Source organism: Aythya marila (genome assembly GCF_965140915.1).
Source record: "Aythya marila genome assembly, chromosome: 6".
NCBI classification, from domain to species: domain Eukaryota; kingdom Metazoa; phylum Chordata; class Aves; order Anseriformes; family Anatidae; genus Aythya; species Aythya marila.
Genome location: NC_139047.1, coordinates 9,037,579 through 9,053,017, shown reverse-complemented (window position 1 = coordinate 9,053,017; position 15,439 = coordinate 9,037,579). Strand labels below are relative to the sequence as shown.

General features: G+C 52.9%; 2 protein-coding genes across 2 annotated transcripts; one reads left to right on the top strand and one right to left on the bottom strand.

Moving 5' to 3' along the window:
- Positions 1-401: 401 nt before the first annotated feature.
- On the top strand, positions 402-1,671 carry PRLH (prolactin releasing hormone; the record flags this gene model as incomplete). Its single annotated transcript, XM_082763214.1, has 3 exons — positions 402-419; positions 940-1,224; positions 1,505-1,671. Exons 2-3 carry the CDS (start codon positions 1,131-1,133, stop codon positions 1,669-1,671), a joined length of 261 nt encoding a protein of 86 aa, XP_082619340.1. The 5' UTR covers positions 402-419; positions 940-1,130.
- Positions 1,672-2,749: 1,078 nt separating this feature from the next.
- RAB17 (RAB17, member RAS oncogene family) lies at positions 2,750-6,427 on the bottom strand. The gene is made up of 6 exons (XM_082763287.1): positions 6,210-6,427; positions 4,132-4,291; positions 3,756-3,907; positions 3,527-3,652; positions 3,156-3,249; positions 2,750-3,066 (listed from the first exon to the last, which is right to left on the bottom strand). The coding sequence occupies exons 2-6, from the start codon at positions 4,289-4,291 to the stop codon at positions 2,960-2,962; spliced, it is 639 nt and encodes a 212-aa protein (XP_082619413.1). The 5' UTR covers positions 6,210-6,427; the 3' UTR covers positions 2,750-2,959.
- Between the last annotated feature and the right edge of the window lie 9,012 nt (positions 6,428-15,439).

Sequence of the window (15,439 nt, the reverse complement as noted above, 5' to 3'; positions counted from 1 at the left end):
CCGGGGATGAGCCTGCTGGTTTCATTGTCTGATTTCCCAAAAGCAGCACGTGGGAGGGGGGTGCAGAGCCTCCCCCCCTAAACGAGGGCAGGGTGACGGAGGGGAAAACGTCCTCCCGTGCAGAATAACGTCACGTCGAGGACGCAGGGATTAACATATTCCCCAGCTATCTGCCTCGGCCGGCTGAAGATAAAATTATGGCCCCTTATGAGTCACGAAAATCCCTTCCCTGATTTGATGAGCGCCGAGCGCAGGGGGCGGCGGGGAGGGGAGAGGAGAGGAGAGGAGATGCCCCGGCTCTGTCCCCGCCGGGGCTGGCCTCTGACATCAGCACGAAACCGGGCATAAAAGCGGCGTCCTGGGGGACTCCGGCTCGGAGGGTGAGCGGGACGGCACCGGGCACCTCGCCTCGAACCACGGTAAGTGCTGGGGGCCGGGAGCACCGGGGGACGCGAGCCCGGCGTGTCTCTCTGCCTTTGCCACGCTTTCATCCGCTGGGTGACGGCTCCAAGGCGCTGCTCTGGCCCCGGGGATCTGCTTCGGTGGGGTTTCCAAGGATGGGGCCCATAAAAGCCAGCGCTGGAGCTGGCAGCCGGCTGCTTCCCCACGCCGAGCCCTCCCCAGGCTTTCTGCAAACTTCTCCTCCACAGGCGTCGCTGGGAACAAAGCTGCCGAGCTTTGCTCCGCCGCCCTCACCCCGGCAGGTGTCTGCAGAAATAAAACCCATCTTCCAGCCCGTGCTGCCCCCCGGGGTGTTTGTGCTCAGGCACCGACCTCGCTGCCCGGCTGGCACCCCACGATGCGCCCCAGCAAACCCCACGTGCCCGCGGCCACGCGATGCCGTCCTCACCTCCGTCCCTCTCTTTTTTTCCAGCTCCCCCTGGGACAGGGATGAGCAGGGTGCTCCGTGCCCTCTGCATCCCTTTATTGTCCCGACAGGGCTGGATTTCCCCAGGGCCACCAGACGGAGGGGACGCGCTGTCTCCATCACCACCTGGAGCGAACCCCGCGGTTTTCTCTCTGTCCCACCGCCATCCCTTTGCTCCCGCAGCCACCTCGGGGATCGCCGTCGCCGTGTCCTCGGGCTGAGCCGTCGTAACAGAGGGGGGGAAAAAAAAATCCTTCTGGGGATGAAGCTGGGGGCCGCCTGCCTCGTGTGCCTGCTGCTCGCCTGCCTGGCCCTGCCCGCCGCCAGCACCCGCGTGCGCTCCATGGCAATCAGGAGTAAGGAGAGCAGCAGTAAGGGACTCCCCCGAGACACCCCCAGCGCCCTGCACCCCCAGCCCCTCGCCCTCAATCCGGGGGGGACGGAGGGAGGGGGCCGGCGTGCAGGTTGGTTTGGCCTTTCCGCCAGCCTTTAGCACCTCTCTGTCCCCTTTGTCACCCTCCCTCAAGGTTCAGTCCCCTCCCTCGGGGAGGTGAGGGGTGCGCAGTGCCCCGTTATCCCTCCCTCCCCCAAAAAAAAAATCGCCCTGATGCCTCCTGGCCTCTCGTTGCCTTGCAGACCCGGACATCGACCCCTCGTGGTACACCGGCCGCGGGATCAGGCCGGTGGGGAGATTCGGGCGACGGCGAGCCCTGGGAGAAGGCACCCAGCTGGGGGGGGGCGGCTTGCGGCCAGCCTGCGCCCCTCTGCGCCCCCAGCCCCCCCGGGGGGAGCGCAGCGCCTGAGCTGAAGATGGGGGACCCCAATAAAAGCCCTTCTCCTCTCCTCCTGCCTCTCTGCTCCGAAACCGAGCGCGTGGGGAAGAGGGCTTTAGGGTGGGGGGGGGGAGCACAGGATACGAGCCCAAATGTTGCTGATATCACCTAAAATTAAGCCCCAGGGGCCCCCCACCCTGCTTTCTCAGGTGAATCCTCTGGGGTCCCCACACCAAGCCCCATTTTGTGGCATGGGGAGAGCACGTGGGGTCCCATCCCTCACCCTCTGTCCCCCCTCCCCAGCATCGTCTCACAAGTTGGACTCCCCCAAGCCCACTTTTACCCATTTTTTACCCAATTTGGGAGTGACGGTGATGGGAGTCCCCACAAGCAGCCTGAGGGGAGGGGATGAGCACCCCCAGCCCCATCCGCTGGGAGTGGGGCTGCTTGGGGAGGGAAGGGTTAATCTCAGGAGGGAGGGGGCAGGGGGTGAGTGGCAATCAGCCATTCACTAATTAGCTGCCTAATTAATGGAGGGGATTTAGGGAGGAGGCAGCCTTGGGTTTTGTTTTTTGCTGGGGGGAGCTCCCATCCCCTGAAGTGGCTCAGCACTGGGAGGCGGTGCAGGTGGGTGCTCCTTTGTGGGGTGCCCCTATGGGGGCACGGGTGGGCTTTTGGGGCCAAGTAAGGTTGGGCAAGGGGTGCTGCATCTCTGTCCCCTCCACAGGAGCATCCCCAAGAGTGTTCACTGCCTTGTGGCCGAGCATTTCCCAGGGTTTGAGAGTCACTGTGCACCCCAAAAACCAGCTGTGGTGTCACCTCATGGGCAGGGGGCCCCTCACCCTTTGGGGGTGGAGGAGATGAGAGTGTCCTGCCTTCCCCTATAAAAAAAAACACAGCAATTTGGGCAGCTGCTGCCGGGCTCTGATCCCTGCTACCTCCAGACCTTTGTGGTCCCCACCTGCGTGTGGATATGGGGGTTCAGGGAGAAGGAGGCGGTGAGGGTGACCCGCTCTTTATTCGCACCCATATGCGAAAACCCCATTACGATGGGGTGGGATCCTGGCCGGGCTGGTGGCAGCACGGTCCCTGGGACCAGCAAGGAGGTCACCCCCATGGAGAAAGCTGCTGTGAGAGCCTGGCCCAGGACCCCGTGCGTGCACCACGTGCGCTCTTGTGGAGAAGATGACGAGGAAGGTCCTTGGTCTGTGCCATCCACGTGCCACCCGCTGTCTTCTCACCACCAACGCCAAAAGGACGAGGTCGGGTCCCTCCTGTCCTCCCCAATGCCATGTCCCGTGGGGAGCCCATGGCCCCTTCACACTCGGCAGCACCCCGTCCTCGCCCTGCTCTCCCCCAGGTCCACGTGCTGCCCGCGGTGCGGGGCTGGTGCCTTCTCCGCTTCACGCTGCAGGAGCTGAAGGGCTGGAGGGGAGCAGAGCCACAGGGCAGCACCCCCTGCCCAGGGGTCCCGTCCATGTCTGGGGGGCTTCATGCTTCCCCCCGTGTCTTACCTACGGCCATAAAGACATCCTTTACTTGGTGGTTGGATTTCGCCGACGTCTCCATGAAGAGCAGGCTTCTGCTCCTCGCAAACTCTTCGCCCTCCTGGGAGGAGAAGAGCAGAGTTAATTCCCCTAGCCCTGGGGGCACGGGGAGACCTCTCAGGGGTCAGTTTCTCCCCCATCAATGAAGTTTGGGGGTACAAGGTGACCATGACAGCCAGGCTTATTCAGAGTGCTTGGGTTGGGTAAGAGCAGCCGAAGGTCCTGCCATGAAATTGCACCAAGAAATTGCCTGTAAATGCATCACTGACCTCTGAGAGACCTCCTTTTGGGGGTGCCCAAAGGCCCTTTGGGGAAAGGGGGATGAGGCAGGTGCCCACCTCGGCCGGGACCTCTCTCTCCTCAGCCAGGTCCGTCTTGTTGCCCACCAAAGCGATGACGATTTCGTCGTGCAGGAACTCCTTCTCCAGCTCCTTTAGCCACTGCTTCGCTCTGCCAAGCGTTTCCTGGGGAGAGACAGCAACACCACGGCTCCTAGAGCTTTCTGCCCCACCAGTGGGGTGTCTCGGGGCAGCATTTTGGTGCTGAGGGGCTCAGCACCCCCCTCACCTTGTTGGTGATGTCGTAGACGAGGAGGGCGGCGTGGGCGCCCCGGTAGTAGAGGTGGCAGACGCTGTGGTACTTCTCCTGCCCGGCCGTGTCCCAGATCTCCAGCTTGACTGTGGCCGACTCCATCCGTATTATTTTCGTGAAGAAGGAGCCTGAAAGAGAGGCAGGATGGGGCTCAATCAATTGGGGTAAGCACGGAGAGATTGGGGCTGCTGCCACGGGGCTGCACCCAATTCAAGGTTGGGGATGCTGCTGTGGAAACTGGATGGGTTTTCATCACCCCAGCAGAAGAGGTTGGTTGCTCACTCCCGAAGCTGGCAGCAAACGGGGGAAGCAAATCCACCTTGGGGGTAGGAGGGGGGAAATGCTCACTCACATCCCACGGTGGGCAGCGACTCCTGGAAGTCGTTCTTCAAGTATCGGTAGGCCAGGCTCGACTTTCCCACCGCCGTGCTCCCCAGCAGCACCACCTTGTAGATGTAGGTGGGACAATGCCTCTCCAGCGAGCCGCCTGCCGCCCCTTCCTGCACCGCCATCTGCAAGGAAACCAACCCAAAACATGCCTGCAGTGACCCCAGGTCCACCAGCTGAGCATCCCACATGAAATCCCTACTGGTGACAGTGTGGTGTGACCTCAAAACGGCTTTTGGGGGCTCTCCCACAACTCAGCAAGTCCAACATTGTCCAAAAGAGCCAGTTTTAACACCTAAACCCAGCCCTGCCCATGCCCAGTTGGAGTTTGCCCAAGTTTTCCCTTTTCCCTCGATTATTGGAAGTATTATTATTATTATTCCCTTGATTATTTTCTGCTTTCAGCCCATTAAATGCACTGTACAGCCTGATGACAAAGAGCGCGGTCACAGTTCACGCAGGTAATTATCTGGCTTATTATTTTATTTAAATAAAAATAAAATGCAGCATAAGGCTGCGCTCCTTCTGGTATTTTTATGTCTGCTGCCATAGGTAATGCTCAAAAAAACTTTACAGGCAGCCGCATGAAAAGCTCTGCAGATTGTCTTGTAAACCCTGTTACTCCTTTTTTCAAATTATTTCTTAAAATGCACCTCTATTTAACCCCAGAAGATTGCATGAAGCCCCCTCGACAATTACTGCAATCGCTGGAAATTTCCTTGCAAACACCTATTGCAGAGGGGGAGCGTCGCCGCAGCTCGTCTCCAACAATTTCTTTTCTCCCATGGTAAGAGGGTGCAAGGGGTTCATGTCCCTGGTCGCCAAGAAAGCAAAACAAGTCGTTTTGTTCTGATTTTGATGGAAACTAACAGGATTTAGGGGAAAGTGTTTGTTTTTGTTGCTGTTGAAGGATTGCTCTTCGTCGGCGCTGCCGAGGCAGCCTCCCTGACTTCCCTGTGCTGGGGCGAGGGTGTCAGAGAGAAACCCTGAAATCTCCTTTCCTGCTGGTTTCGTGAGCTAAGCCCCAGCCGAGCACACCAGAAACCTTGCTGGTATTGGAAAAATTAGGAAAAAGTTTGATTCGACCTCAAACAGACTCCCTATTTTGTGGCAGCTGTGTCCTGAGGCAGACATTTGGGGCAGGCTCTGCTGACCTTACCCTAGCAGCTTCGTGCCTGCTTCCAGCTGAGGGTTAAGCATTGCATAAAATCCACGTTTTATGGGCTTTATTGTTAGTGATATGAGCCAGAAACAGGAGGTGGAGCAGTTATCTGAGCTGGAAGGCAGCAGCGAGGGCTTGGCATTTGCCGCTCGATAAATCAGTATCTGCGTTATCGCTAACCTGAGGGGGGGGGGGGGGGTCCTGCTGTGTTCACTCTCAGGGGTAAATATTTCCAAAAAATATTACCCTTTATTTCCAAAGAAAAGATATAATTGGGGAAAAAAAATAAAAGGAATGCAAAGATTTGGAGATGGAGACACTGAGAAGTGTCGTGTAAGCCTCTGTTTAACTTCCTGGGAAATTAACAGCGTCTAATTGATGTCTGAGCCAGCAGCTCTCAGAGGATGCTGGAGCCATTTGCTGGGTTTCTGCTGCACCTACCCTGCAGGTTTGGGACGTGGGATTTTTTTTTTTACAGTGTTTTGTTTGTTTGTTTGTTTTTCCCCAGCTGGTGCTAGCACAACGGCGTCCCCAGATCGTTCCTGCTGGCGCTGAGCTCTGCGGCAGTCACCGTGCTTAGGGGAAGCTTGCCAGGGGACAGGGAAACCTGCACTGCAAAGACACTTTGATGTGTACACACTGCTGGATCCACGCAGCGCTGATTACCCAACACGATCAGCCCTCCCCTGAGCTGCAGGGAGCAGAGCCTGGGTCATTATCGCCCTGCTGGGGAAAGAAAGCCAGCAACAAGCAGAGATCCCCCTCCGACTGCGATTTTGGAGGCTGGGCTGCCTTTTTGGCTGGGATTTGAGGCTGATTATGGGTGGGAAGACACAAGTCCTGGGATTTTGGGGGAGGTGGGAGGCAGAGGAAGGGGTTACCTGGCTGCAGGCTGGCTCTCCTCTGGCGCAGGGGTGGCAGAGGACGGGGACGGCCTCGACAGATGAGGACAGCCTCGACGGATGGAGATGGCCTTGATGGATGAGGACGGCCTCGACGGACGGGAACAGCCTCAGCAGACAGGATCAGCCTCGACGGATGGGGACGGCCTCCTCCAACCTCCCCGGCTGCCTCCTCTCCGCAGAAAACTAAAAGCGAAACTCCGTCAGGCGCGCCAGCAGCTGCCGGAGAGCGGTGCCAGAGCCAAGAGGTGAGCAGAAACGGGTGAACCTTAAACCCTCCCTGCCGGCTGGGCGAGGCAGGGCCATAAACCCTGCCCTCTGTGCTCCCTCTGTCCCCGCTGTCCCTTGTCCCTGCTGCAGGAGCTGGGTTTTTTCGGTGGCTTGAGCTCGGAGGTGCTGCGAGCATCACCGCCCGCATCCCACAGCTGGGATTTGGGGAAGGGGAGGGTTGGGTACGAGGCAGGCTGGTGCCAGGGATCCAGCCTTTGTAGGGTTTTTTCTAACGCTGTGATTTCTGCTGACGCAGGTGAGACTCCTCTTTGGTCCCAGGCTGCGATAACTCGGAGCTGGGGCTGCCAAAGGGATTTGGTTTTTGGGGAGCGGGTGGGAAGCGGCACACCCGCTGCTCCCGCAAAGGGCTTCGCAGACAAGCCGGCGAGGCGCAGACAAAGCGAGCAAAGAAAAAAACCTGAGCACTTGGGCTTTTCCTGCCTTTTAATTAAACTAATGGCTGGTTACCGCAGGGGCTGGGCGCTTTGTAGAGAGCTCTTGTTAAAGCTCTTACATCTTAATGGGGGAAAAGCACGGTGTATTGGGATAACCGGTCTGGAGAGAGAACAGGAAGATCTGCAGGTCATTAAAAACCTAAAGGAAGGTGGCTTTTGTGTTTGTAGCACTAACCTGGCCCTCTGTAACGCCTTGCCTTCCAGAGCCAGCTCTGAAGGCTTTCTGGATCTGCACAAGTAACTTTTTGGTCTGTGAGCCAAATGAGAGGGGATTTTTCTTTTTTGGGGGGGAACAAAACCCAGCACCGACACCACTCAGCTGCATCCAGCCCCCGAGCAGAGCTTAACCTGCACCCAGCTCCTGGCCGGAGGGCAGGAAAGCCTTTCCTCCCGGCTCCCTGCCCCTCAGCCAGGCTAGAAAGGATTTGGGGAACCTTTGAAGAAGTTTCCTACCCACCCTGTGAAATCCCAAACCGGCGTGAACCTGGGTTGGCACAGCAGAGGGGTAGAAAAGCGTTTGGGCGCTTCTCTTCTTGTCTTTGTTCCCAATCCCAGTCGCATCTGCCTGGGATGAGGCAGGGGCTTTTATAAGCACCCCCTGGGTCCCAGGGGAGGTGTCCCTGGGGTGGGCACCGTCTCCTGCACGGGACCTTCTCCAGCTGCAGACCCACTAGGGGGCACAGCTCGTCCGTGATTTCAGACAGCACAGCTCTCTGCTGCCGAGTCTCCTTTCTGAACCTCCTCCTGGAGCTTTACGCTTGTGGTTACACCGCAAGACCTGGTAGGAGAGCTCTGGCCGCAGGGCTGGTAGGCACCAAATATTCCAACCCAGCGAGGCATGACCTGAGCACCTCAAAACCACTTGCAGGCCTTCCCCCGCTGCTCTGTTTTCATCCTTTTTCCTGCAGGAGCTGCAACGTTTTAGTAGCACACAGGGCTACCAGAACGGGTCAGAATAAATCTCCTAGGGCAAAACTCCCAGGGCATATTTTGGCCACCCAGATTGCTCCATGGGCACTGCTGTCTGCCTCGTCTCTTGCTGCACAACGGGATGAAGAAAGTACCTGAAAGCACAAGTGGCTTTTCCTTTCTTTCTGCTGTTCCCAGGGAATGTGGAGGAGCAGGAAAAAAAAAAAAAAATATATATATATATATATATATATGCATTATTTATACTGGAAAGGCACTGGGAAACTTTATGTCCTTAGTAGTGAGAGCAAAGCACAGAGCTGGGGCTGCTAGAGATGCTTGGGACAGACGTCTTGCCCCTCTGCACTGCCAGCTTCAAAGGAACTGGTCACTTGTGGGTGAGTATATTTAGCAGGCCTTGCCTTTGGGATAACTATTTTGGTTTAGCCAGTCTTGCTAAAAATGAGCAGAGTCCATCTGCAGTCCTGGCTCTTTGCAGAACCAGTTGTTGCCTTACCCTGCTCCTCTGAGCAGGCTCCAAACTGCCTGGGTATTTCGGGGAATAACGAGGTTGTTTGGGGAGCTTCAAGCTCATTTTGGGAGGCAGGGGATGCAAAGCCTCAGGAATAGGCCAAGGCTCTCCTATTTTTACAGGCTGGTTTGTTTGGAGAAGAAACATCCCAAGCACGGTAAGCACAGCGAGTTCAAAGTGAGAGGTCAGGACAAATTACGTTTATGAGCTGCAAATGGGCTCTCTTGCTATCAAATCACTTTAGAGGTGCTCTTAAAAAAAATCCTGGTGAAGCAGAAAGCCCAGGGTCTGAGCAGATCTTGTCCATAATGCTGACAGGGGCCTGTTATTGCTTTACCCCCGCCCTTGCTGACAGGTATGTGGTGTGCTGGGGTAGGCACAGCCAGCCCACGGGGGCTGCTCGCAGCTCGGGGCTCGTGCTGAGGACACAAGGAGCCACTGTCTGCACAAAGCCCAAGCTGCGAGCTGCCAAATAGGCTCCTGGAAGCCACGCTGGAAAGGGAATCGGTGCTCTCAAGCTGATGCACAGCTGCCTACTAAACCCCTCCAGATCCCTGGGTAAAGCGCCATGAGAAAGCGAGCCAATTCCAGAAAATCGAATTATAGACTTGGGAATCGTGCTGGGAAACGTTTAAGGATGAATGCACCGCTCGTGTCTACTTTACGTCTTGCTGTCCCTGCTTTCTAGGAGCTTCACCAGCTCTGAGAAGACATCACCACCTTTCTGCAAACTGTTATTGTTTCTCTTCTGTGCCTGCAGTAACGTCGTGAGCTGGTGCAATGAGATCCCCTGGAGTTCACCCGCTGAAGACCGACAATAGCCTGCTCATGATAATACAGGCAAGGTTAGTTCCTGCTGTTGCAACAGAGCCTTAACGAGTCATTTTGTCAGCCCTAAGAGGAAGAAGAGCTCTGCCTTTGTTAATGAGAGAAAAACCGAGCTCCTCCCTCTTGCAATGGCAGGGCTACGAAATATTTTGAGGGTTAGTGGTGTCGCAATGACGAACAGATATTTACGCTGAGCCTCAAAACCCAGCCTGTTGTGAACTGCTTCAGGCCTCTAAAGTGCTCGCCTTCCCCTATTAATTATTAATGTCGCTAAAACACTCCAGAGATTGGCCTGGAAACGTTAAACACGCTTAATATTAATGGGTCCCAGATGATAAGTGATGGTGAACGTGTTAAAGAGCAAGGAGGGAAAATAACTACTGACTACAATAAACATTTTCAGTGCCTGTGAACCACAAGAAATGCTTTCCTATGGCTTTGCCTGGAAATTGTTTGAAGGGGCAGGTCCTGGAGGGAATCCACTGGAAATGAGACTCGGATGGTCACAGCGAAGGCTGGGGGATGCCGGGCAGACCCACAGCTGGGACATCGAGAGAAGAGAACCCCTGGAGGATGCAGAAAAAGAAGGAAAAGTTCTACAAAAGGGGATTCATCGTTACCAACAAGGTGCAGGGTTCGCACGATGAAAGCCCTTCAACTCCTTCAGCCACGTGCATTGTCTGCTGCCCACCCTGAGCTCAGGGGGATGCTTTTTTGCCAGCAGGGGTATAGCACATTAAGGGGATGGACCCTGACCTTGATGATAAAATTTGGTGATTTCTGGCCAGCTGGGTTAAGCTTTTAGTCCAGGACAGGCACACACGGACAGAGTGATCACATATGGCTCGTTCCCTTAGGAAAACAGGCTAAAAAATGGCTGTAGGCAGCACCTTTCTACGCAAAGGGCCGCGGAGGAGTTCACTGACAGCCAAAAAAATATCTCCCAGCCCAGTTAATCTCCCCCAGAAGTGTTTTGTTTGTCTGTGTTTTCACGAGACAGTCGTGATGAACGCGACTGCAAGCGGTTTGCCAGCGCGGGGAGAGGGGGAAATACTTGAGCAATGTTGTCTCGCACAGACTTGGAAAGCTCGTGTGGGTGTGAACACGGGTTTATTTCTGCCGGAGTCCCCACCCAGTTTTTGGATGTATAGCACAGACACATTCACAGGGCGTTTTAGGATGGGGTCCGTCTCCCCCTGCCTCACAGAGGGCCGGCAGCCACGCGGTCTCCTTGCTTTTATTTTTCGGGTCACGTCAGAGTGTTTGGCTGGTTTCCAGCTGCTCCTTGGCTTCACGGGCTGGGTGTTGCAGGCGTGGTGTGTACACGCACGGGAATAGAAATTATTTCATCTGTCTGAGCCCCAACAGCCTCACTTTGTGCCAACCACCGCTGCTACGCGGAGGTGAGACGTCTCATCCCCTGCCAGCGAGCCAGTAAGGGATGGAGATGCCTCAGGGAGGGAAACCATTACCTGCTATTACCTTGAGCAGCTCCTTTCCTAATTGAAAAATGTATTAAAAATTATTTTGGGAACTTCTAATTAGTTTTGTGGAGCCGCTGATGCGCTCGGGATGTTTCAGGAGCTTTAGTGACCGCCCAGAAAGAGGCCACCGCAGAAAGGTCTGCCTTTCCTCTCAGCCACCACCACTGCTGCAAGGTCAGGGAGGATGAAAACTTCTGCAGAAATCGAGGTTGAGCAATGAAGGTGGTGTCTGACAAGTTCCTGGGGAACTCCCCTCTGACAGTGCCCAGCCCTATGTGACTTGAAGCTGGAAACCCTGCAATAAGTGGCTATGAGCTGAGTTTTTTTTTTTTTTTTTTTTTTTTTTTTAAAAAAAAAGGCAAAAGAAAGAGCAGAAATTTGTGGCTAAGGCTGTTCTCTTTCTGCCTTTGGGATCTCTTTCCAGCCAGGTGCTTGCAAAGCCATTCAGCTGTCTATGTAACTTGGTGGCTTGTAGATGCAAGCACACATTTTCCTCTACGTTCAGTTTGGGTTATTCAGTGCCTTTTTGTTACTTTTTTTTTTTTTTTAAATGCTGCTGAAATGAAAGCATTCTGTGTCAACTGAGTGTGTTTGGGGAAAATCTTCTTTTAATTGTTTCTACAGTCATCAAGAAAATTAAGCACTAGCAATTTTGACAGCTCTTGCCCGACCGTTTTGGCTCTTTGCTGACGGAGAACAGGGGAAATAATTCCCTCACAGCCCTACAGGGAGCGATCAGAAGGGCTTCAGTGCCATAATAATTAATGCTGTGGAAAGGCCGACAAGGAAATTGCAGAGGATGGTAATTGGTGAGGGGCTTGGGGTGCAGGAGCTGGCTGATGGCTCAGGGTGCATGGGGGTAGAGGGCAGGGAAAGTGTGCTGAGTGCATGGATCACTCCCAAATGTAATTTTTCCCTGTGAATGGAAAAAATAGGGATGCTAGGGGTGCTAGGAAAATGTATTATGACTTAAAATCAGATGCACCTTCAGCTCGAATGCGCTGTGACATCTGAAGTGTTTTGTCTCTGTTTCAATCCAATGTTTTCTTGCTGGTATCTTCTTTCACTTCCGAGTTTAGGCAGACTTCTTCACTTCAGGAAACGATAATGACCTGCCTTCCTGCCCTGCTGGTGATTAGCACAGCTGGAGGCTGCATCCCTGAGCACTAGCACGGCTTGTTTTTGGCCGGCCAGGAACTATATCGGCTGTCTGCTGCTGTCTTGGGAGGGTGGGTGAGCGAGGCAGGAGATGGAGGAGTGATGCACAGCTTCAGCACGCATGCAGAAATGGGAGACATCAAATGCAGGAGCTTTTCTTCCTGGTATTAAGTGGTTGGAACCGTTTCCTGAGAAAAGACACGGCAATTTTTAAAATTTTGTTGTAAAAGTGGTGAATGGGAAATAGTTCGTCCTTGACAGGTGTGGAAGATCTCTAGAAGCAAAGCATGGCTAGGTTCTCTGGCACTGGAGAAAAGGCATGTTTTTCCTCTAACTTTGGATCAATCTGGATGGATTTCCATAGGGACAGCAAACAGCTCCTCCTTCCACTCCAATTAATTAAACTGGTGTTCACGTAGGCTTTTCCAAATGCTGTCCACGCACTGTTTTATGGGGCAGTATCACTAATTAGTGCAAACACTCAACCCACTACAAACAATTGGCATTTTCAGGCCCTGTGTTGTGGCTGTGCATTACTGCGGTCCAAAACAACTCGGCTTGAAGAAAACCTGGAGGGCCTGCTCGGAAAATGTGGCTCAGCTTAACCCTGGAATATTTGGGACCGGAGCAGACAAAGCCACGCAGCATGGAGCAGACAAACCTCAGGGAAATCAAATAAGCAGGAAGGATCCAGCCCGTGTAACGAGGCTGCGTGATGCCTTGCTCTCACTTATTTCATGCTTGATGCATTATTTCTAAGAAAACAGCCTGGGGCTCTCTTAAAACGTAGCTTTACATGACAAGAGGGGAACCAGAGGAAGAGAAGCAGCCAGATTTTGCAGCTGGCTGGGGGAGCAGCTAGCGGCACAGCTCCTGAACAGCAGACCCTGATGTGCCTTTGCTGGGAGTCAGGCACGGCCACGAGGCTGCTGTGCAGCAGCCCAGGAGCGGTTCAGCTCCCTGCAGCTGCTGTGGAGCTGGCTCAACTTCGCTTTGCACTGAAAAACCCTGAGCCGTGCTGTGTCTGCTCCTAATTAGATGAGGTCTGAGGAGGCTGCCTCGAGTCGGTTCCCATTTTAGCACAAAACGGGCAGTTTTCTGCAAGCTCAGTTTGCAAACTGCAGGTAAAGTCCCCTGCCTGGCACGGATCTGGATGTTGCATGATTGAACTGTTGGTCTTATGCCATCCAAACAGGAGCATCGGGGGGGCAGGAGAACTCTCTGGGGCTGCTGCGGTGCCAGCAGGATGGATATTGATGTCCCAAACTTTGTGGCAGGGCAGGGAGCCCCCAGTGCTGGTGTCTGCAGCCAGACACTCATGATAATGCTTAGTTTGGGATGCGTGTCCAGACCTTTTTTGGCAATAAACTTGTGATTTCCAGACTGCTATTATGTATGGCCTGTAGCTTTTGTGCTAACTTGGCTCCAAACTTTATGCAGAATCATCCCAGCTCTTCTCTCCAAAGGGGTTTATAGAAAAGAGATGCAGATTTTCTGCCTACAGCTATGCAAGTCTGAATTCTTCTTCACACAGGTAACCAGATGAAGAGGCACCATTTCAGGTAGGGTCTTGTGGATGTTTTGTGCAATGGTGGAAGTATTTGCATTGAGACACCCTTACCTGAAATGCTGTAACATAAAACATATATTTTTTTGCTGTTTGTGTTGTGATGCTGGCACACAACTAACCCATGATCAGTTTGTGACCCCAGAACTTCCTCCTCTTCTGTCACCTCCGGCTGATGAGATCACGGGTTCAGTCCTTGACATGGGATTTGCAGTCTGCCTGATGTCATTCCACTCGTGTCTTAGCCTCTTCCTATTCTCGTATGACTTTATCCTCCTTTATTGATGTTGCTTCATAACCCCGCGAAATGCACAGGGTGTATTTCATTAGCGCTGGACTACTTGCGTGGGAGTGCTAATGAAAACATTAAATGAAATCAAGCCCAAGGCTTTGAAAAACTCCTTCGGAAGGATGATTCTTCCTTGGCCTTGAAGAGGGTCCAATTCTGAGGTGAAGCCACTCAAGGTTCCCGGCACAACAGAGCTCCCCTGATGCAAATAGCCACTCTTTTGACATGATGACAAATGAATTTAATCCCGACACATCTGCATGGACGCTATCGGTCTCCTGAGCCCTGTCTTGATGCTGCTCAGATGTGACACCAACATCTCAAGGCTTCTCCCAGGAGGGTTCATTTGCTGAAGAGACAATTATCATGGGCCCTTTAGGAGGTAGAATAAAGGAGAAGCCCTTTAGATGCAGCAGTGTGTGTTTTTTTTTCTGAAGTACCTCAGTGCCAGCACATAGTTGTCCGCGATGTAATTTTTTCCCATTAATATATCCGCAGACCCTGCTGGATAGCACTGCTGTTATGTTTGCAAAATGTTATGGTGTTAGTGGGGCTCTGCTCCTCTCACGTATCTTGACAATATGAAATATCGGCCTCCGAAGTGTTGGTTTTCCAAAGTATTTAAGTGCTCCACTCTCCTTGGGCTAATGGACATCTTATTAAAGCTGTCAAACTTCATTTCTGGCTAGCCAGATGCGACAGTCCTATGGTGTAGCAGAGAGGTGTCCCTGTGTTTTCTTTCAATGCTGTCAGCTAGCGACTGGATTCCCCTATCCCAGGGCTTGCTGCTAATAGAAACATAACCATATTTTGCTGTGAAGTGCATAAAAACATCAATTTTATTATGTAAAAAGGGCCTACTGAGTACACAAGCAGCAGCAGCTTTAACAGCTGATTGCTTGTTCTGATCCTCCAGAGTGCGGTTTTACAAGGCGGTTTGGTTTAAGAGCAGCACAGAGGGAAAATTGTGTCTTTGGGATGTACTCTGCATGAAATGGCCCCCTTGTACGCAGGATATTGGAGAACGAGGTACGTATTATGCTCTTAAAATAGAGCCCTTTGAAACTGGCATGGGATACTCAGGCTTGTCTGAGTATCATTAATCACAGTTATGGCTCTCAGACAAAATGAGCCTCGACTTCATGTTGCTTGTTAAAATAAGAAATGTGTGTTTCAGTATTTAATTTGCAGCGGCAGTCAATGCACTTCACAGTGTAGCCAAAACTAATGTATTTGAATCATTACTTCATATTTATTTGGACAAATTCTGTATGTATAGTGTCTTTACAACGAGACAGCTTATTTTGACTGTATTAAAAGAAGAAATTACTGTAAGTGTCTGGAATGCGAGCAAAAAGGATTCCTTAGGCTTCAGTGCATGTGTGATTTGAGTTCTGACTGCAGACACTCAGTAACTTCTCTTCCAAGTACTCTATTATTTTTTTTTTCTTTAGAAAGCTCTCTCAATGGCAGGTTTTCAGACATAAATCTGCCCCGCGCAAGCTTCAGCTTGGCTGTAAGGCCAAATCTCTGCAAGGCTTCCAGCCAGTAAGGCACGAATGCAAATCTTCCTGCACGGCTGAACTGGAAATTCCTCGCGTGGATAACAGTGATGCAGCCACACAGGTGGTTGAAATCCCTGGGTAACACGGGCCTAAAAATAAGGCTCTGCCCTGTGCCTTTAGCCAGAATTCCTCAAAGGGCAGGGGCAAATTCA